Source organism: Hyperoodon ampullatus, assembly GCF_949752795.1.
Source record: "Hyperoodon ampullatus genome assembly, chromosome: 4".
Classification (NCBI taxonomy): domain Eukaryota; kingdom Metazoa; phylum Chordata; class Mammalia; order Artiodactyla; family Ziphiidae; genus Hyperoodon; species Hyperoodon ampullatus.
The window spans coordinates 37,628,096-37,650,209 of NC_136917.1; the positions used below are offsets into that span (position 1 = coordinate 37,628,096).

Genomic DNA, 22,114 nt, shown 5'->3' on the forward strand with positions numbered 1-22,114 from the left:
CGGAAATTTGGGGGAGAAATATGAAAAACTCGCAATTCTAGCTCCAGGAGGTCATCCGAAAGGACACTTTCATGTGTTATGCTGCAATTAATTTAACGAAAAATACGGACCAACTTGAGCCATGAAATCTTGGTGTAACTTGAGGAATTATTCACAGATACAATTAGTTTTTTTTAAACGGTATAAAAGTATTTAGCATGGCTACATGCTTTTACACGCCTCAGGGGGAAATATGGAAAACTAGGGAACAGAATATTATCTACTCCTGTATATTTTCCAATTTTTCACAATATCCTGGGTTAGCCCACTGCCTGTTTTTTGTACCACCTGTGAGAAAAAAAAAATGGTTTTTATATTTGTGATGAAATAAAATTGTTTTTAAGGCAGGACAAAAAACTTTTTAACGTAAAATTCTCTCTGCCGTTTGGGCCACTACCTGCTCCCCTTTAGCGTGCATTGCGCATCTGCATTATACGTTAACTAGATATCCTTAACACAGGAATGCCTGCTTGAAAGAAAAGAGCGATTTTCTTCTGGCGCCAGGAAGGTAGCTCCTTAGGAAATAACATTTCTTTCTCAATCCTGTAAAGGGTCATGATAACCCACTACTCACCTTGTATGTGCAGATCTGGACTACGTAAACTGTCAAAACCTTGACTCAAAAACTATACAACTATGCTTTGACCTCTAACCGGTGGAACAGTCCTCAGAACTTTCTGAAAGACTTTCTTTCACGTTACAATCTCAAGACTATGGGGTCCTCTTGAAGTACCCCATTATTCCCACTGCTCAGGAGAATGTTGGTTCCCAACCCCAGGAGTTCCCCAGGTGAAATTTGAAACTGACCCCCATACACAGAAGGCAAGGAGAAACCAAAGAAAGAGGCAGACTACTCTGGATTGGTAGGTGGCAGATTTAACAAACGAGGGAACTTATATATGAGGCTTGTCTCAGGCAGCCACAAGATGAGTAGATCTCCACACTAAGATAGGAAAGGGGCAGGGCACAACCTTTAAAAGAATGACATAGCCGTTGAGGACAGGACATAAACTGATTATGATCTCGGAGAGACAGCAGTGAGCGGTCCTGAAGAGAGATCTCAGTTCCCTGCCCAGGAATTGAACCTGGGTAGCCTGGATGAAAACCAGGAATCCTAGCCACTATACCACCAGGGGCTAGAGGTTAGAAGCAAAGGGGCCCTGGCTGTTTCCCCCGTTTGAAAGCAAGAACGTTTCAAGGAGGCAAAAATTGTAAAAACAGGTACAAAGTTTATTATTAGAGACACAGCACCGTGGTGTATGGGAGAGCACACAGAGAAGTTTATTTATTTAAGTCAGGCAGAAATACACAGAAATACAGAATACACAGAAAGCTAGGCAGAAATACACACCTAGAGAGAAAGGGTATGGGAAGCCTCTCTAATGAGGAAGAGCGCAGTAAAGAACTGATACAAATCCCTTATATAGAACAATCCTTCTGGGTCTTTGTTTATCTTTGGCCAATTATCTCATTTCTTTTCCCACATCTGACCTGTTCTAGGTCACTCCCCAACATGCGTGCACAACTTTTTGTTAAGATGGATCCCACCGCAAAGGCCTGTGGGTGCATGTCCACACTTATGGGGTGGTGCCCCCTCCCTTTTTGACCCCCAAGGAGCCTTCCTGAGCATGTGCAGACAGGGAAGTTTTCCTTAACCTCAGGAGTTGTCATCATATCTCATCTCTTTACTTCAGCAGAGCTCAGCTTCTGCCACCAGCTTTGTCCTTGGAGTGTCTGGGTGAGAACAAAGCTTCAATTTTACTCCACTTGACAAACACCAGCTGCCAGCCCAGGGGCCCATCTATCTCCTACCTCAGAACCAACTAGGTCCAAGATGGCGGAGGAGTCAACTTCCACTAGACCTTGAGCCTCAGTATACACTAATTGTAATACATCAGTAAGCTAAATGTCACACCCACAGGCGCCCTGACAGTTCTGAGGCCGACCGTAAAAGGCCAAAAAGTTGACGGTGGCCCAATTCCTGGAAATCCCCTCCCCTTCCCCAAAATAGTTGGAATAATCTTTGCACTCATTAGCCTATGAAATTACCCACCCCTATAAAAACTGACAACCCCATATCCTGGGGCCTCTTGCCTTCTGAGATGGCCCACACTCTGTCTATGGCATGTGTATCTCCCTGAATAAACCTTCTTTCACTTTACTGTGGCTCGCTCTTGAATTCTTTCCTGTGCAAAGCCAAGAACCCACACTTGGTGGCCGTCCCAGGGACTCACCTAAGACCTGGGATGTGACCTTCCTCTCCCACCCCACTTTCTCTCCTGCAGCAACACTGCTTACCAGAATCTTAAAAGTTTATATAAAGGTCTCAACAGGATTCAGTCGCATATACCGTTCAGATTGTCTCAACAACACTTTACTCTCTCAAGGCTGCATCCTTGAAAATGGCTCCCTTTGTGAGAACAGTGGGTAGAACATACATTCCAAGGGTGGAGAGGGGGTGAGGGGCCTCTGGTTCCCTAGGTCCACCTCGAGGGTCAACTAGTAGCCATGTCCTCTCAATGACCTCCTCCTGAAACGGAGCAGGACCCTGTAGTCAGTCCTTCCCCATGTCCTCAGCCTGCCTTTTGTTTGTGGAAAAACTTTAGTCGAAGAATAAATTTAATCAGAGAAATGAGAAAATGTAGAAACAAAGGAAAACAGTCTAGCAAGACTAACTAATAATAGTTTAGTCATTAAGCATAGTCAAGGACTTTTAGTTCCTTCTCAAGGGCTATAGAAAATATTCCTGTGAGCTGTCTTGTAGATACCGAAACCCCCCACCAGGTGGAAGAAGTTAACTACATGATGACCAGACTGCAGCCAGGACCTAAGCTGCTCCAATTTACACAATTCCAAGAACTGGCCTCAAAGAAATGGGAACAAACCCTGGAACTGAAGATTAACTGTACTTAAAACAATCAAGATGATGCTGGTCAGACCACCGCATGACCAATTTCAAGATGACTGTCAGAGCTGACTGTGCAGTTTCTGCATGTAGCCCCTACATGCAGGGACCTGAAAGGGAGTTGGCCTTTGGACAGGAGTCCATCCTCCCCGCCCCCTGGTTGCTGGCATCCAAAATAAAGCAAACTTTCCTTTCCACCAACCTTGTCTCTTTATTGGCTTTTGAGCAGTGAGCAGCCAGACCCCACTCTTGGTTACACTCCAACACTCCACCCCTCATGACCAGCTCTTACAATTTCACATGGCCCCCTCTTCCACAATGTGCACTGAGTAGTCAGCCAGGGATTTCATTAGCACTGGAGGTGGCTCGTTAGGTGGCTATGTGGATGCTCTGGAGGCAGATAGCACAGCCAAAACATAGGTATGTGCGAGAGGGAACACAGATTAAGATAAGGATGCCCAGAGCTTCCCTGGTGGTGCAGTGGTTGAGAGTCCACCTGCCGATGCAGGGGACACGGGTTGGTGCCCTGGTCCGGGAAGATCCCACATGCCGCGGAGCGGCTGGGCCCGTGAGCCATGGCCGCTGGGCCTGCGTGTCCGGAGCCTGTGCTCTGCAACGGGAGAGGCCACAACAGTGAGAGGCCCGCGTACCGCAAAAAAAAAAGATAAGGATGCCCAAAATAAGTAACAATTTTTCCCACCAAGAGCCCCACTGAGGCAGGAGATAGATGGGCTCCAGACTGGACATTTACAGCTAGCCTTCTGTTTACATTTCCTGAGGCAAGAGGCAGGTGGGCTCCAGGGCAGATAATTACAACTGGCCTCCCGTTTGCACTTTGAGATGGAAATAACAACAGAAACAGGGTAAATAGCTGGATTTTGTCTCCTGTGGACACTTTAAGATAACAGTTATGGCAGGGATAGAGAGGGGCTATACCCTGTTTAAATAAAAGATCAAGAGGTTGGCCACTGGGTGGCCCGGCTTGCTCGGAGGCCCTGGGACTCCCGCCGGTTCCCCGGGGAAGCGGCGCAAATTGACAGATGTGCATGAGGAGGTGCCTGGTCGGCCTCACGTATTGTACCTGCTACCTGGCTTCTTACCTCATGAACAAGTATGTCCTGTCTGTCTTGAAATTTACCTACCCTACATTATTCCAAGGGTGGCAGGCATTAATTGGTGGACTTTTGCTTCATGTGTCATGGAAACTGGGCTGGGCAGAGATCAACAGCAGTTCAAGATCTGATGTTTTGACATGGCTTCCTGCTTCAGTGCTGTTTGTGGGTATCATCTATGTTGGTTCCAGAGCACTGTCCAGACTGGCCATTCCTATGTTTCTCATTTTGCATAGTGTAGCCGAAGTTATCATCTGTGGGCATCAGAAGTGTTTTCAGAAAGAGAAAACACCTCCTGCAAAGATCTGTGGTGCCCTCGTCCTCCTGGCTGCCGCAGGGTGCCTGCTCTTCAGCGACTCCCAGTTTGATCCAGATGGTTATTTCTGGGCTGTAATTCACTTATTCTGCACAGGGGCTTATAAGATACTACAGAAATCCCAGAAACCCAACACGTTAAGTGACATTGACCAGCAGTACTTAAACTATCTATTCAGTGTGGTGCTCCTGGCATTTGCATCTCACCCCACAGGTGATCTCCTCAGCATCCTGGACTTTCTGTTCCTGTATTTCTATAGATTCCATGGCAGCTGCTGTGCCAGTGGATTTTTAGGATTCTTTCTCATGTTCAGCACAGTGAAGCTAAAAAGTCTTAGGACCCCAGGGCAGTGTGCAGCCTGGATTTTCTTTGCTAAGGGGCTTCCCTGGTGGCGCAGTGGTTAAGAATCCGCCTACCAATGCAGGGGACTCGGGTTCGAGCCCTGGTCTGGGAAAAATCCCACATCCTGTGAAGCAACTAAGCCCGTGTGCCACAGCTACCGAGCCTGCGCTCTAGAGCTCGTGAGCCACAGCTACTGAGCCCGCATGCCGCAACTACTGAAGCCCACGCGCCTAGAGCCCGTGCTCTGCAACAAGCCACCACAATGAGAAGCCTGCGCACCACAACAAAGAGTAGCCCCCGCTCGCTGCAACTAGACAAAAGCCTGTGCGCGGCAACGAAGACCCAACACAACCCCCCAAAATATAAATAAATAAATAAATAAATAAATCCTGCATGCTGCAACTAAGACCCAACACAGCCAGAAATAAATTTAAAAATAATAAATCTTAAAGAAAAGTAGATGAAGAGGTCACATATTTCCCATCCTTGGGGCAAGAAAGACACTGCACATGTGTTAAAAGGCTCCTTGGGACATCAAAAGGCAGGGGACAGGGACCTCCCTGGTGGTCCAGTGGGTAAAATTCCACACTCCCAATGCAGGGGGCTGGGGTTCAATCACTGGTCAGGGAACTAGATCCCGCATGCATGCTACAACTAAGAGTTCACATGCCGCAACTAAGAAGCCCACATTCTGCAACAAAGAAGTCCGCATGCCGCAACTAAAGATCCCGTGTGCCTAAACAAATATCCCCCCTGCCGCATCTAAGACCCAGTGTGGCCAAAATAAATAAATAATAAAGAAACTAAATTTTTTTAAAGACGGACGGCCAGGGGACACCAGACCGTAATAAGTCAGGTCAATTCCCCGCCCCCCTCAGAGGCCCTTGTGTTAGAATCCATCTTGTCTGAGGGCTGTGCGCACCTACGGAGGGTCCTGAGGCAAATCAGCCATGGGCCCAAAGCAAGATGATTGGCCAGAGGGGAAGCAAAGACCCAGAAGACTGCCCCCTTATAAAGGATTGAAACTTCCCAAAGGCACGACTCTCTTGCTGAGTTCACCCGTCCGTCTGTACTCTGCTTTTCTAATAGATGCTTTACTTTCCTTTCTACCTTCCATCTCCTTGTCAGAATGTTCTCTTTTAAAGGCAGACAAAGACTGGGGCCCAGACTCTAGCCACAGTCCTTCGTGGTCTAGTGGTTAGGACTTGGCACTCTCACCACCACGACCAGGGGTCAATCCTTGGTCAGGGAACTAAGATCTCACTTCAAGCTGTTACTCACTGCCAGCTACCACTCACTGTTGTGTGTGTTCGAAATCACCATGATCTGAACCACTGATTTATTGAGTCCCTGAGGCTGGGGATCACTCAGGGCATTCACTGTGTCCTCATGTGCTTTAATAAAGGTGCTACATTAGCAGACTCATTGGGTATGAACACACAACATTCTGCTTGGATAATGGCCCAGGTGCCTCCTTGCAAGGCAGTCGTGATGTCCAAGGCCATCTTGTTTTGGAGGACAGCTCTTCTCATTTAAGGCTTGCTGGGTATACTAAGGGCTTCTATGTGTGCTATAACGTCCTCCAGGCCAATAGAGGGAATAAAGACTGTGGCCAAATGATCATACCAGTGGAAAACAGAACTTGCCCACCTGAGAGATAGGAGATGAGGGGAGGGAAGTTGGCAACTTTTGTTACTGTAGGGTGGATTCTCCCCATACCCAGGGTGTAGCAGCCCAACCATCCAGATGGAAGCCACGGCCAAAGAGTTTTCCCACACATCACTGGGTCCTGTTTAGGATTACCCAATAAATATGTGGATGACATGACCAGTCAGTGCCAGACCAGTTGCTGGTCTTTTTTTTTTTTTTTTTTTTTTTTTTTTTTTTTTTTTGTGGTACGCGGGCCTCTCACTGTTGTGGCCTCTCCCGTTGCGGAGCACAGGCTCCGGATGCACAGGCTCAGCAGCCATGGCTCACGGGCCCAGCCGCTCCGCGGTATATGGGATCCTCCCAGACCGGGGCACGAACCCGTATCCCCTGCATCGGCAGGCGGACTCTCAACCACTGCGCCACCAGGGAGGCCCCAGTTGCTGGTCTTTAATATGACAGAATACCTGCACAGTTCCAATGGTATCCTCCCCATATTCCTGGTACAGCTGGGTTGGTTCTGTTGAAGGTGTTTTTTCTGTTCCCAATATAGGGGTGCCTAGGTGCTCAAATATCCCTAACCTGGGGTAAGCCACATGAATCCATTCCAAATCTGAGCGAAGCCACCCATGCTTCTGATGGTGGTGCTTTTAGGACCTTTCTGGTCAGCAGTTGGGTGGGCTGCCTGTGTTGATTGATTGACAGAAAAAGAATACCCATGTCCAGTGTTACTGATGGTTTGTGCCCCAGGCAATATTGGTAATATCAGATGAATTAAGAGCATTCATCCTAATTTGTTTTTTTCTGTAATGTCACATACTACTTCAGTGCCTTCTTATTTCGTTACTGGAGTGTTGGTACCCAACATGATGATCCCAATGAACTAGAGAGGAGCAGCTGCCCACATACTCAACAGCTGGATTGATAGCTGGGCATATTTGTGGGCCCACTGTAGGAAGGTATTTCCATTATGTCCCCATCCTGTGATCGAACACCATAGGAACAGCAGAAGTCTAAGGTCAAAAAGACAGATTAGGGGCTTCCCTGGTGGTGCAGTGGTTGAGAGTCCGCCTGCTGATGCAGGGGACACGAGTTCATGCCCCGGTCCGGGAAGATCTCACATGCCGCAGAGAGGCTGGGCGTGTGAGCCATGGCCGCTGAGCCTGCGCGTCCGGAGCCTGTGCTCCACAACAGGAGAGGCCACAGCAGTGAGAGGCCCGCGTACCGAAAAAAAAAAAAAAAAAAAAACAGATTATTTAGTAGGAACTGGTACTGGGAGGTCTTCCCTTCTAGAAGAATTACACTTGTGGCCTGATCCTTAGATGTTAACGTGGCTGCAGCTTTAGGAACTTGACCTGGTTGTACATAGCATATATGTTGTCCAGCAGAGGCAGTGCTGTCAGGTGTGAGGTGGACTGGGGGTGGGATATGTCAGACCAGGACCACCAACTTTTCTTCCTTCTCAGTGGTACGTGTTCCATTCCAGGGACAGTGCATTTCCATGGGTGCAGCTTGTAGCAGGACAATGGGATTCCTCCTCACCTGGGGATGTGAACTAACTCACCCATCCCTATGGGAAGCCCCACTGCAAAGTCCGGTAGATAACGCCTGTCTCAGGTGTGATGGGGCTTGGTGATCTCAGCCGCACAACACAGTGATTCATCATGATGAGAGTCGGGCCACTGGCTGTCTCCCGTCACTTCCGTAACTTTACAGTGTTGGGTGTCTTGGCAGGGCTCCCCAGTCTGGCATATGAGGCAACAGGCCCTATTGGTCAATCATTTAAATGTCTTAAAGCCTGGGATAGTGCTTGAGTCGAATCGGCCAAGGTGGTTTTACCTGTTAGTCATTTAATCTCTGCTGCTTTAAAATTCCATCCTTCTTTCCTACCAACCCTGCTGCCTGTGGCTTTTAGGGGAAATGGAACTTCCGTTCCACATCATGTGCTTTTGCCTAATATTGCACAACATGACCCTTAAAATGTAACCCCCGGTCACTGTCTATTCGAAGAGGGTATCTGTACTCTGTTTCTCTAATCCCCTAATGGTGGCAACCTGGTTTGGGCAGCCACAGGAGAAAGCTTGGGTTAGGTTAGATGCCATGTCCACATAAACCAAGACATTTAGAACACTCACTTGGAGGGAGGGGGCCAATATAATCAATTTGCCAATCCCTCACTGGTTGGGAACTCCAGTGGATGGCGCCAGAGTCCTTTGGCAGTTGCCTGGGGTGTTGTTTAGAACACACATGCGGTTATGGCATTAACCAAGTCACTTTATTTCAAGGGCAATCCAGCATCCTTGGCAATATGCCATCCCAGTCAGGGACTGCAGTGGCTGCAGTTCCTATGCGCCCAATCTGCTGTATCTATTGAGGGGTCCACTAGGCCTCATACTGGGCTAGGGCATCAGCTCCCCATTTGCCAGGGGGCGTCAGCACCCTAAGAACCAGGGACATGGAAAACAGTGAGGGCTGCCTCAGGCTGTTGGAAGCGAACCCAAATGTGTCTCCACATATCCTCACCCCAGAAGGGCTTAGTCACGATCATCTACCCCTTGGCTTCCCATTGTCCAAGCCATAGGGTTAACCTCTTCAGAACAGTCCAACTATCAGTGCAAAGGTTAGCAAACAGCCTGGGCTCCTGAGTGATCCCCAGCCAAATCGCTCTGAATTCAGCCCACTGGCTGCTGCAGTTCGTTTGCTATCCAGATGGTGTCAGTGTTGGGCTGAATAGCCACTACAATTCCTGTCTCCGGTTGCCCGACTAGACCCTTAGGTGAAGCAGGCATCAGCAGGAATTTCCCCGACTTCCTCTCTACAGGTTGCAGGGGCTACACAGGAATAGAGGCGGTGGGAGCAGCGGGTGTTTGGAGGATCTACATACTCTACAAAGCCTGGGAGCACTCGCATTTCTAGAGAGAGTGGGCTGGCCGACCGGGTGCCCTTCTGCTGTACAAAACGCTGTCACTCAGTCAACGTGGGAGTCTGAGCCATGGCAGAGGTGGGTCAATGGAACATATTGTCAGTACACCCCTTGATAAGAAGGGATGATATTACCATGATATGCTGGTTTTCGCGAGAGGTCCTACTTGCAGGAGGGTGATGTAGACTGCTAGAATCTATTGCTTTATGGGGGTATATCGGGTTTCTGCCCCCTTCCAGAGCGGGACCAAAGTCCTAGGGGTCCTCTCTCCTGCTGTCTCTGCCACAGTGCTCAACCCATACTTTCTGGAGTCACAGATACATCTAATTCAAACTCAAATGGTAGCCCTGCTTGGGAGATGCCCAGAGCTTTCATCTGCTTCACTAGTATTTTTTGCCTTCTCAAAGGCAGCTGGTTGCTCTAATCCCCACATGCCCTTTCATAACTTTAAAGCTGGTATAAAGGATGGAGACACTATTATATATAGGAAGGAGAAACAACAAGGTCCTACTGTATAGTACAGGGCACTATATTCAATATCCAGTGATGAACCATAATGGAAAAGAACAGGAAAAAGAATATATAGATATATGTATAACTGAGTCACTTTGCTATACAGCAGAAATTAACACAACCTTGTAAATCAACTATACTTCAATAAAATTTTTCTAAAGAGGATGGAGGCGTTGCATCAAGTTGGGAATGAAAGTCCTCCAAAACCCCCAAACCCCTATGAAAGCTTGCACCTCTTTCAGGTTCTTAGGGGTTGCCCCTTATCAATCACGGCTTCTGGGACAATGTACCTCTCACCCAACCAAATGACTCCCAGAAGGTTTATGGTGGAGCCTGGGACTTGAATTTCCTGTGGGTTCATCCACATCATCGTCTCCCTCACAGATGTTCCAGCAAAATCTGCAGAGTGTCCTGCAGCAGAGGCAAGTCTTTACATGTCAACATTATATTATCAATGTAATGGGATCATTTTAGTGATGTGGGGAAGGAGAACAGGGACAGGTCTGGGGCTCCCATCCCATGACATATGGTGGGGCTGTGCAGGTAGCCTTGGGGAAGTGCTTGAAAAGTCCATTGTTGCCCCTCCCACTTGGAGGCAAATTGATCTTGTGACTCAGTGGCCAGGGGTAGATTGAAAAAAAGCATTTGCTAAGTCCAGCACAACATGGTACACTCCTAGGACTATGGCCAAGGCATCTAAGATGGTGGCAATTTGGGGCACAACAGCATGGATGGGGGACACCCCTGTGTTCAATTCTCGATAGCCCACGGTCACCCACCACGAGCCATCTGGCTTTTTTACAAGCCATACCTGTCTGTTGGAAGCACTATGGGCAGGGTGTACAATACCCACTCGGTGCAGTTTGGGGATAGTTTCTCCTATTTCATTATGCCTCCCAGGCCATTTACATCATTTGACAGTAACCACTATTTGAAGGGGGCCGGTAGACTTACTGGTTCCCAGCTGGCATTTCCCCTCAGCATTGGTTTGATTACTCTAACCTCAATGTGGAATTCACAGGTAGATGTCTGTAGACTGAACTTGTAGGATATCAATACCCAATATGTTCTCTGGTATTGGAGAGAGAAAAACCTCGTATTCTCGGTGGGGAGAACACCCAATTTACAATGTCAAAGGGACCTTCCTAACCAAAGACATTGCCCTCCATAATCATCAGTGGCACCATGGGGGCCTGAAAACTTCTGAGTGTGGCTATGGAGTGGAGTACATTTGGCTCCAGTGTCAACCAGAGCCATCACCTTTTATTTATTTCAAGGGGACTAGGGAATAGTCTGTTCAACGTGGAGCCTCCAATTGCTCCCAATAGGCTTCACCTGGAGGTGATTTTGCCCTGCATCCTAAACCTGGGGCATGGGAGGCACCCATCCCGAATAGGACTGTATCCCTGAGGCTTCTGTGAGAGCTAGCAGGGCACTAGGGATAGTCAGGGCAGGTCTGAATTCACTATTCCAGTCTTAAGGCTTTCCACAGGTTGACTAACACAGCATTGGGTTGCTGGTCTTCCTTTTCAGGTGAGGTCCTGGCAGCAATTAGGTTAAACCACATTTGCTCCTGGGTTACTTTTACTGAACCCTTTACAGCCAACTGGGCTAGCTTTTTGTCTTCTCTAGTTCCCCCTCTGTCTCGGGGACTCGTACCCATTCCCATGACTTAGCTCAGAATGGATATCAGCATCCCATACCAGTCCCTACCAGGTGCTGGGGACGGACTGGAGTATCTTGGCTTTCATTTCTGCAGTGAATGTGGCCCAATTAGGACCCTCAAAGACAAGAGCATAGATGGCCTCCCTTATTCCCAGCTCCCTAAGAACTTGTTCTACCTTCTCTATAGATTTTCAGGGTCCCACATGCCCAGGGACATCTCCCTCACTGGGCCCTGCAGGCTGGAATAACCCAATCTATAAGGGAGTGAGTAATTTGAACCCCCAAGTACATGCAGGTGCTGCTAGAGGGCAGGGTGTGTGGTAATATTGCACATTTTCTCTGCCTCCTGGCCAGTCAGAAAAATGCCACGACCCCATGTATCCCAAAGCCACACTAACCACGTCTGGATACTTTCCTTGGCCTTTTGCTGGAACTTGGCTGTGTTGACCTAAAACAATAAAACAGCCAATTATTTTACCAACAAAATGTGTTTATTTGACAACAGCAAAGAATTGCAGTTTGAGACATGCAATCTATGGTGAACCACGGGTAAGTCTGGCAAACAGAGAAGAATGTTCTTTTATAGAAGACGGAGTTGGGAAGGGCTGCTATAAACAAAAGAGTCCGTTGTCGGAGGAAACTGGGAGTCTGAAGTGTAGTGGCTTTTCATTGGCTGAGTTTTGACAGTCTCTCATCGGCTGGACAATTGCCGGGTGAGGAGAAATTCTTTCTTCCTCCTGCTGGGTAGCAAAGTAGTAACCTTCTTCCTGTCGGAAATGCAAAGATACCATCTCTTCCTGTTGGATCTGCAACTGGCAAGGAGTGGTAGCTCGGGAAAGCTCCCCATTCTGGCCTCTTGACTCCACTTTAAGTGAGGTTTTTGTTTATTAATTTTCACATTTTCCCCTCTGATCAAAATCTTTCTCTGAAAACATTGTTGATCAAGAGTCAGGCTTTTATTTTTTCCAGATTCAGTGACCTTTTGTCCCTTGATGCCAGGAAAACTTTCCTGGGTGTCATGACCCAAGCTGGAGGGAAAAGTGCACAGATTGGAAACCTATTGAGGTCACATTCGAGTAACAAGTGGTAGTAGCAGGGAGACCTCTCAGGCATTTCCCACCTAAAGTCTGTATCTTAGAGTAGTGAGAACAGCAAGAGGACGCTCAAAACTGAAAATTAAACACCTGGTTTGGGAAGACAGTGCAGGATTAAACATGAAGCAATAACTGATGGACTTTTCACAAAAATAGCAAAACTTCAAAGACTTGTTTTTAAAAAACAATATTGTTGGGGCTTCCCTGGTGGCGCAGTGGTTGAGAGTCCGCCTGCTGATGCAGGGGGCGCGGGTTCGTGTCCCGGTCCGGGAAGAACCCACATGCCGCGGAACGGCTGGGCCCGTGAGCCATGGCCGCTGAGCCTGCGCGTCCGGAGCCTGTGCTCCGCAACAGGAGAGGCCATAACAGTGAGAGGCCCGCATACAGCAAACAAACAAACAAACAAAACAATATTGTTATCTCAAAAGAACTATTTGGAATTAAATGTCTTATCAATAATACAGCCTGTAGGTTGCAAATTCAGAGACCAAGGATTTGGATAAGAATCCAGAGTCAGTTAATAGTCCAGATGAAAGAGAGAGGCTTCTGTGAATTCTAAACCTTTGAGTCTGAATATCTTGGGAAAGCTTTCTCACCAGATGTCTCTGCCTCAATTCTGGGATATCTTTACCTTCAGGTCACCAGATGATGTACAAGTCCAGTCAGGATTTGTTATTTAACCCAAACGAGAGTTCTCTCTTTTTATCAAATGAACGGTTACTAGATTTTCAATATTGCTTTTCCTTTTCTGGGGCCAATGGTTGGGCATTTCTTGTCAATTTTTCTAGACCATCATCTTAGGGAGCATCCCTTTGGAACATGACAGAAGTTTGGCCATTGGTTCCTTTTTTTTTTTTTTTTTTTGCGGTACGCGGGCCTCTCACTGTTGTGGCCTCTCCCGTTGCGGAGCACAGGCTCCGGACGCACAGGCTCAGTGGCCATGGCTCACGGGCCCAGCCGCTCCGCGGCACGTGGGATCTTCCCGGACCGGGGCACGAACCCGTGTCCCCTGCATCAGCAAGTGTACTCTCAACCACTGTGCCACCAGGGAAGCCCCTGGCCATTGGTTCCTTTGAGAGCAGTTTTTGGCAGAAATATCAGTGAGTTGATTTCCTTTAGCCTCTAGGGAGTCAAGCTTGGAATGCCCAGGGATCTTAATAGTAGTTAAAGCAGCTGGCAAGAGCATGGCATCTAATAGATTTTGGGTATAAGAGCCATTTTTAATATTTTCCCCATTAGAGGTAAGGAAACCTTGCTGTTTCTATAATATCCCAAAGTCATGGGCTACCCCAAAGGCATACTGGATATTGGTGTAAATGTTTACAGTTTTGCTTTTGCCTAAGTACAAGTCTGAGTGAGAGTGTATAATTCAGCTTGTCAGGTCAAAGTAGCCAAAGATAAAGGTGCTGCCTCAACAATTTTAAGAGGTGTAATAACGTACCCAGCACGATGTTTACCATTGTCATCCTTTAATTAGGAACCATCAGTAAACCATGAACTATCTACACTGGTTAGAGGAGTTTCCTGTAAATTATTACAGAAAGTCAAAGGGTGATCTGTCAGTGTTAAATAGTCATGAGGGGATGCGTCAGTGAAGGAGAGGAGAGAAATAGCAGGGTTGAGGTTACAACAAGGTGAGTTACGTGAACAGCAGTTAGCAAAAGGATTTCATAGGATGTAAGCAATTGAAAAGTGTTGAGTGTGCTGGGAATTCAGGAGGGGGTCTACTGCATGGGGTGCAAAGATGGTTAAGGGAGATTCCATAATTATTTCTTTGGTGGCCTTAACCAGAAGGCCAGTAGGAGGAATGGTTCTAAGGCAAAGGCGGTGAGTATTCTGTGGCACACAGGGTCCAGATATTTGCTATAATACCCTATGGGTCAGTGACGGTCCCCATGTTTTTGGATGAGTCCTCCAAGAGCATTCCCTTCCTTCTCAAATACAAAAAGGAAAAAGGGAAGCTGATAATTAGGATGTCCAAGGGCAGGTGGTCTCATTAAACTTTTCTTTAAGGCTCCAAAAGCTACGTCATCCTGACCTCCCCAAATAACGGGGTCAAGTTTGCTGTTTATATGTTTTTAAAGCATATAAGGGCTGGACCATAAGAAAGAAATTTGGAATCCAATTTCAACAGTAGCCAGCTAGCCCAAGAAAACCTCATAATTGCTGCTTAGTTTTCGGTTTTGGGAAGTTCAGGATGCTGTGAAGCCTACCTGGATCCAAATGTAGTCCTTGTTCCAAGATCAGGTGCCCTAAATATCAAACCTTAAATTTGAGCGAAATGCAATTTTTCTTTGGAGAATTTATAAGACCAAAAGTTGTTGTTTTGTGGTTTTTTTCTCTTTCTTTCTTTCTTGGTTTTTTGTTTTTTTTGTTTTGTTTTGTTTTGTTTTTTTGGCCGCAGGATCTTATTTCCCTGGCCAGAGATTGAACCTGGGCCACTGCCGGGTCCTAAACACTGGATCACCAGGGAATTCCCAAGACCAAAAGTTTTAACAGGTGGATGCTATCTTCCCATGAAAAGGATTGAGAAAAGAAGCATAGGAGCAAATCATCTATATATTGCAACAAAGTAGAGTCTGAAGAAAGTTTTGCATTATCCAAATCAGCTTTCAAGATTTTGTGAAAAGTTAAGGGACTTCCCTCGTCGTCCAGTGGTTAGGACTCCATGCTTCCACTGCAGGGGGCAAGGGTTCAATCCCTGTTCTGGGAACTATGATCCCACATGCCGTGCAGTGTGGCAAATAAATAAATAAATAAATAAATATCTGTGAGAAGTTAAGAGGGACTCTCTGTGAAACCCTGGGGCACTACTGTTGAGGTGTATTGTTGTCCTTCCCAGGTGAAGGCAAAAAGATATTGGCTAGCCTTATCAACTGGAATATTGAAGAATGCACTGCATAGATCAATTATGGTGAAACTTTTGCTTTCAGTGGGAACGAATGTTAGTAGTGTGGATAGGTTAGAAACAACAGGGTGACAAGGGATAACAATGTTGTCTATTGCTCGGAGCTCCTTGACAAACCTCCATCCTCAGCCCTTGAGTTTTCTCACAGGTAAAATAAGAGTGTTACAAGGACTAGTGTAAGGAAGAATGAGGTGCTGATCCTTGTAATCTTCTGTTATGAGCTTTATAACTTGAAGCGCATCTTTACTTATAAAGTATTGATTAATTCTGGAGAGAGGTTTTGAGAGATCTACTTGAATATCAATGGGAGATGCACTGTGGACTTTGCAAACACCAGTTGGAGATTTTGCCCATAAGGGGGGTGGTGGCTGAATCAATAAGGACAAATGATCAGGGTTTCCAGAATCAACTCCAGTATCATCAGAGATGGGGCAAATAAAAGACGTTGAAGGGTTATTTAATTCACCTGATTGGTTATTTTGATTGCTACTGTCAAATTCAAGTATTATTTCCCCATTTTGGGAGAAAGAAATTCTGGCATGATACATTTCTAAGAAGTTTCAGCCTAATAAATACGGGCAGAGGAACTAGGGAGAAAAGGGTGGGTATCCCTCAAGGGACCTAAACAAAAGGGAATAGGCTCAGAGAAAGGAACCTCTTGAGGTTCATCAGAGATCCCTGATGTTTGAACTGTTTCAGTTCTCCAAGGCAGGGGCTGCTCTAAAGCAGTGGGATTGGACACCCAGAGTGTGGCTCCAGTGTCAATGAGGACAGAGAGAGGTTCATTCCCAGTCTGGAGAGTTGTTTCTCTGAGCAAATTAAGACAGAGTATTGGGAAGAGCCGATGCAATTCCTTGGAGCCTCAGCATTGGGAATTAGAAAGGCTGGTTAGAAAACTGAAGATGTCTGAAAGCCTAAATTTGTAACAATCTCATTTCCAATGTCCTGGCTTTTTGCAATAACAGCAGAAACTAGAGAGTTTTGGTTTCATTTAGAGAACTTCATTTTTCAGAGTTGAAAACTAAGAATTTTGGAGGTCTTTCTTTTAGGTGACTCATCTAGGGTGTGAGTGAGCTGATGTACCAAATTAACTAAATCTGGAGTGGACATAGTTTCCCCCTCGACCCTGGTCCTTTTTTTTTTTTTTTTTTTTTGTGATACGCGGGCCTCTCACTGTTGTGGCCTCTCCCGTTGCGGAGCACAGGCTCCGGATGCGCAGGCTCAGCGGCCATGGCTCACGGGCCCAGCCGCTCCACGGCATGTGGGATCCTCCCGGACCAGGGCACGAACCCGTGTCCCCTGCATCAGCAGGCAGACTCCCAACCACTGCGCCACCAGGGAAGCCCCGACCCTGGTCCTTTTAACTAAAAGAGAAAGATCCCAGTTCAGCACACTAATAAACATAGAGTTAAAAGCTACCCAAGTGGATTCAGCATCTGAAGGAAGACCAGAATTTTCTTGGAAAACAATCTGAAGTTGATTATAATACTCATGAACAGGTTCATCAGATTTTTGTGTGCAAGCCTAAATTTTGTTCCAGTCAATAGGTGTAGGAAAAGCTCCTGTAACTGATCAGTGGAGGTGTCCAGCAAATGTTCTAGCTTCTTGCCAAAAGGTAGGGGTTTATTTTTCTAAATCTCTTTCAGAGGATGTTCCCATTTGTCTAGTTTCATCCGATATTTGTCTTGACCCTCACCAACAAGCATGTGGACTAACTGATATAGATCTGGAAAACCAGGTTGGTAAGTTTTGAGACAGGCTGGGACCTGGGACCCTTTACTGGAGGGCTTGCACCTGGACAAATGTCTCCTCTAGCAACAGAATACAAAGAAACTATAATATAAGGGACTGAAAATAACTACACGCATGCTCAGTAGGGGCAGTTATGAACAATAAGATACAGAAAGGCCACAAACCAACTGCCATTCCTGTGGTGCCAGTGAAAGCAGGGTACTGTACATGATTCCCGCGCACAGCACCGCCAAGGTGGTACGCAGACCACTTAAGTATGCCTCTGCTCAACCCACCGATCCGCCCTCACCTTCACCCCATTTAAAGAACCAGCTTGCGGGCTTCCCTGGTGGCGCAGTGATTGAGAGTCTGCCTGCCGATGCAGGGGACATGGGTTCATGCCCTGGTCCGGGAAGATCCCACATGCCGTGGAGAGGCTGGGCCCGTGAGCCATGGCCGCTGAGCCTGCGCGTCCGGAGCCTGTGCTCCGCAACGGGAGAGGCCACAACAGTGAGAGGCCAGCGTACCGCAAAAAAAAAAAAAAAAAAAGAACCAGCTTGACCCCCGCGTGGGGAGTAAACAGCACAGTTGCAATAGGAACAGCCAGGTTCCAAAAGGAATTAGACTGAGGACTAGCACAGTTCCAGGAGAAACAGCCTGATTTCAAAAGTCAGGCCAAAGTGCCAAACGAGTACTCACAGAAAGGACAAAGCATTTAACAGAAAGGATGAAGGCTTCAAAAATAAATAAATAAATAAATACAATAAGCAGATTCCCAAATAAAGCCTGGAGACTTTCAAAACGCAAAAAGAGCAGAGCTTGAATCCAGGAGAAAAGTTTACCCTCAAACTCAAGAGTTGGCAAGGAAGCAGGGAGTTCAGTGGGCTCTGTGGGTACCAACACCTGTTTGCTCACCAGCCTCAGAGTCACTGGGGGTCTTCTCTGAACCCCACTTCTCAGATACCAAGTAATATTGACCTAAAACAATAAAACAGCGAGTTATTTTACCAACAAAATGGGTTTATTTGGGAACAGCAAAGAATTGCAATTTGGGACATGCAGTCTATGGAAAACCACAGGCAAGTCTGGAGACATAGGAGAGAAACGTTTTTTTATCGAGAAGGGGTGGAGTTGGGAAGGGCTGTTATAAGCAAAGAATCCATTGGAGGAAACTGGGAGTTTGAAGTGTAGTGGCTTTTCTTTGGCTGAGTTGTGACAGTCTCTCATTGGTTGGGCCGTTGCCAGGCAAGGAGAAATCCTCCCTTCCTTCCTGCTGGGTAGCAAAGTAGTAATCTTCTTCCTGTTGGAGATGCAAAGGTACCATCTCTTTTTGTTGCAGAATCGACACTGAGGGGTGAGGTATGAGAGCTCGTCTTTCAGGCCTCCCCACTCCATTTTATTCCTTCTTTTTTTTTTTTTTTTTTTTTTTTTTTTTTTTGTGGTACGCGGGCCTCTCACCGCCGTGGCCTCTCCCGTTGCGGAGCACAGGCTCCGGACGCGCAGGCCCAGCAGCCATGGCTCACGGGCCCAGCCGCTCCGCGGCACGTGGGATCCTCCCAGACCGGGGCACGAACCCGCATCCCCTGCATCGGCAGGCGGACTCTCAACCACTGCGCCACCAGGGAGGCCCTCCCACTCCATTTTAAATTAAATGTTTATTAATTTTCCCAGATGCTATATCAATAAGCTCAGCAGGCATATACTCTCTCATCATGAATGTTTCCTGAACTGGGGGCTGCCCCACTGGCTGAGTTTGTCATTGCTGTGCTTCTGCTTTCCTTTGTCTCAGGGGTCCGACAGCACAGAGTGCTTTGTCTGTTTCACCGTCAATCACCACAACATCTTCCCCTTCACTCTCCTCACTTTCCCAGGGGTCCTACCTCTTAGTGGCTTTGTCACAAGTGTCCCGAACTTAATCTGAGACAGCTTGCACCCTCCTAGCTTTGCAAAACAGCACACTCAGTTCTCCAACTTAACATCCTGCTCTCTCACGTTGTCCATCAGCCCCAAAGTTAGGAGAGTAGTGAACAACCTCACATCCTTCTCTAACCTCAGCTCTTCCCTCAACTTCTAACTCAAACTTCAGCCTCTAGTTGGGCATCAGTGGACAGCCCCCTGTGGCATCCATTAATCTCCCTTCTTTCCTGAAGTGCACTCTGCACAGTTCCTCAAACAGAACATCAGACCAGTTGGTGTTTTCAGGACATCCCTGAACTTATGCAGAGCTCCATGAGCATCTACATACAGGCCACTCTTCCCCACAAAGAGGTTGATGACCAACCTGTAATTTCCCCTGCAATGCCTCTTCCCCAAGGCCCATTTTTTCAGTCTCCTGGCTGGCTCACCAATTGTTGGTTCCCAACCTCTGGAATTCCTTGAGTGAAATCTGAAACTGGCCCGTATAGACAGAGGGTAAGGAGAGATGGAAGAAAGAGGCAGACCACTCCAGACGGGTAGGTGGCAGGTTTAATAAGCAAGGGAACTTACTTATGAGGCTTGTCTTGTGTGGCTGCACGATGAGTAGATATCTGCACCCACCCACCAGAATCTTACAAGTTTATACAGAGGCCTTAATGGGAGTACAGTCAGATATATCATCTAGATGGTCTCAAAAGTGCATTACTTTCTCAAGGTTGTGTCTTGAAGTGACTTGAAATGAGAAAAGTGGGCAGAATACACATTCCAAGGATAAAGGAAGAGATATGGAGCCTCCAATTGCCCCTGTCCAGCTCCCAGTTCAACCAGAGGTCACATCCTTTTGGTGACTTCTTGCAACAAGGAACATGGTTTGAATGCCCACACTCAGCCCTGGGACTGAGAAAGGGGTGCTGATTGAACTGTGGACCCAGGGAAATGTCCAATGTGGGTGGAGGACACTCTGGAGCTTGTGTGTCTTACAGGAGAGGGAGGAGCTGATGGAACAGGGACCATGGAAGGAGCTGGAAGGAAAACAAGAATGACTGTGACATACTCAGAGAGACAAGAATCCACTCAGGTGCAGGCAATAGATTAAATTCTGGATTCCTCTTTAGGGAAAGCAAGAGCCAGGGAGACATGCCTCCCCTGGGACCCAGTAACCCCATTTATGGGAACTCAATCTAAGGAAAAAATTCAATTGAATCCAAACTTATCAAATGGTGACAGGGATGAACTCTCACAGGGGCATGAGAAGGCACCAGGTATTGAGCTAAACACTTTTGATATATTGATTTATTTCATCATCATAACAACTTGGGAAGGAGCCGATTTCACACCCATTCGATAAGAAAGCATAATCTGGGACTTCTCCGGTGGTGCAGTGGTTAAGAATCTGCCTGCCAGTGCAGGGGACACGGGTTCGATCCCTGGTCCTGGAAGATCCCACACGCCATGGAGCAACTAAGCCCGTGTGCCACAACTACTGAGCCCGAGTGCCACAACTACTGAAGCCTGTGTGCCTAGAGCCCGTGCTTGGCAACAGAAGTCACGGCAATTAGAAGCCCGCCCACCATAAGGAAGAGTAGTCCCCACTGGACGCAACTAGAGAAAGTCTGCACACAACAATGAAGCCCCAACACATCCAAATAAATAAATAATTTTTTTTAAAAAGCTAATTCTATATAACCATATATTTTTTAAAAAAGAAAAGAAAAGAAAAAAGAAAGCACAATCTCAGCAAGGTGAAGTAGCTGGTCCAGAGCCAAGATGGAATTTGAGGTCGAGTCTGATTCCTAAGCTGCACCTAAGACCCTTCAGGGCAATGCATCTCACCCTCGGCACTGTTGAGACCCAGCATCCTCTGTAGTGGTGGGGTCACCGTCCTATGTATTATATAGGATGTTGAGCATCAGCCCTGGTTCCCACTCACTAGATGCCAGTGCATTTCCTCCCCCAGTTGTGACAACCGAAACTGTCTCCAGCCATTGCCAAATGTCCCCTGCGGGCGGAATCGTCCCTGGGCCAGCGCCTTCCTATAAGCATGGCGATGTCCTCTGTCGCCCACACATGGCCATATATATATATAACTGAAAACACCTCAATGTCCCAAAGTAAGGTGTTCTGTCAATGCAATGAAATACATGTGTAGTTTTATGAACAGAAATAAAGCAGTTAAGTGAAGGAAGGATTATGGATGAGCTTTTTGTCCTTTACGAAATGTGTTTCTTTAATGTCTTACATTATTCTCTTATAATTAACCACAAAAAGAAAAATCTATGGGAATTCCCTGGCAGTCCAGTGGTTAGGACTCTGCACTTTCACTGCTGAGGGCCTGGGTTCAATCCCTGGTCTGGGAACTAATATCCCACAGGCCATGAGGCACAGCCAAAAAATGAAAAAGAAAAGGAAAGAAAAATCTCCCTTGTGTGTGCTCCCTTCTCCTAAAATAGTGTCTCTGCCCTGCCTGCCCCAGAGAATGATAGTGGCCTTCTCTTAACTGAACCCCTTATGAGCATGTGGTTTCTACTTGCCTACAAGGAATGTTCCAGTATGTTTTGGTGGAACTAAGTTTGTCGAAAGTAACAAAGAGCCAAAGTTGGAACAATTTGAGTGACAAAATAAATAATGTCAAGTGTAAAATCAATATCCACGAGTCCACACAGATATAAATAAATGATTGAATAAATAAATAAATGAGGGAGAAGAGACAAATCTCCCAGGCAGAAGAATCCCAAACAATTTACACAAATGTTCTGCCCTCAAGGAGGTGGAGCACGACTCCCCATCCCTTAGGTGTGGGCTGTAAACAGTGACTTCCTTCCAAAGGGCACAGCGCAGAGAGGGAGGAAGAAGGTAACTTTATGGTCGAGACACCTGATGGACACCACTTCCGCCAGGTGATCAAGGTCAAGATCACAGGAATAAGTCACACTGAGGGAGCGTGCCCTGGACACATGTGTAATGAGAAAGGCACTTCCCCTCTGTGGTTCTTCTCTCCAAAG

At 46.9% G+C, this 22,114-nt stretch overlaps 1 protein-coding gene across 1 annotated transcript; it reads left to right on the top strand.

Annotated features, from left to right (window-relative positions):
• Nucleotides 1-3,984: 3,984 nt before the first annotated feature.
• LOC307051174 (UDP-N-acetylglucosamine transporter TMEM241-like) lies at nucleotides 3,985-4,776 on the top strand (the record flags this gene model as incomplete). The annotated part of the gene is made up of 1 exon (XM_079701517.1): nucleotides 3,985-4,776. One exon carries the CDS (start codon nucleotides 3,985-3,987, stop codon nucleotides 4,774-4,776), a length of 792 nt encoding a protein of 263 aa, XP_079557643.1.
• Nucleotides 4,777-22,114: the final 17,338 nt, after the last annotated feature.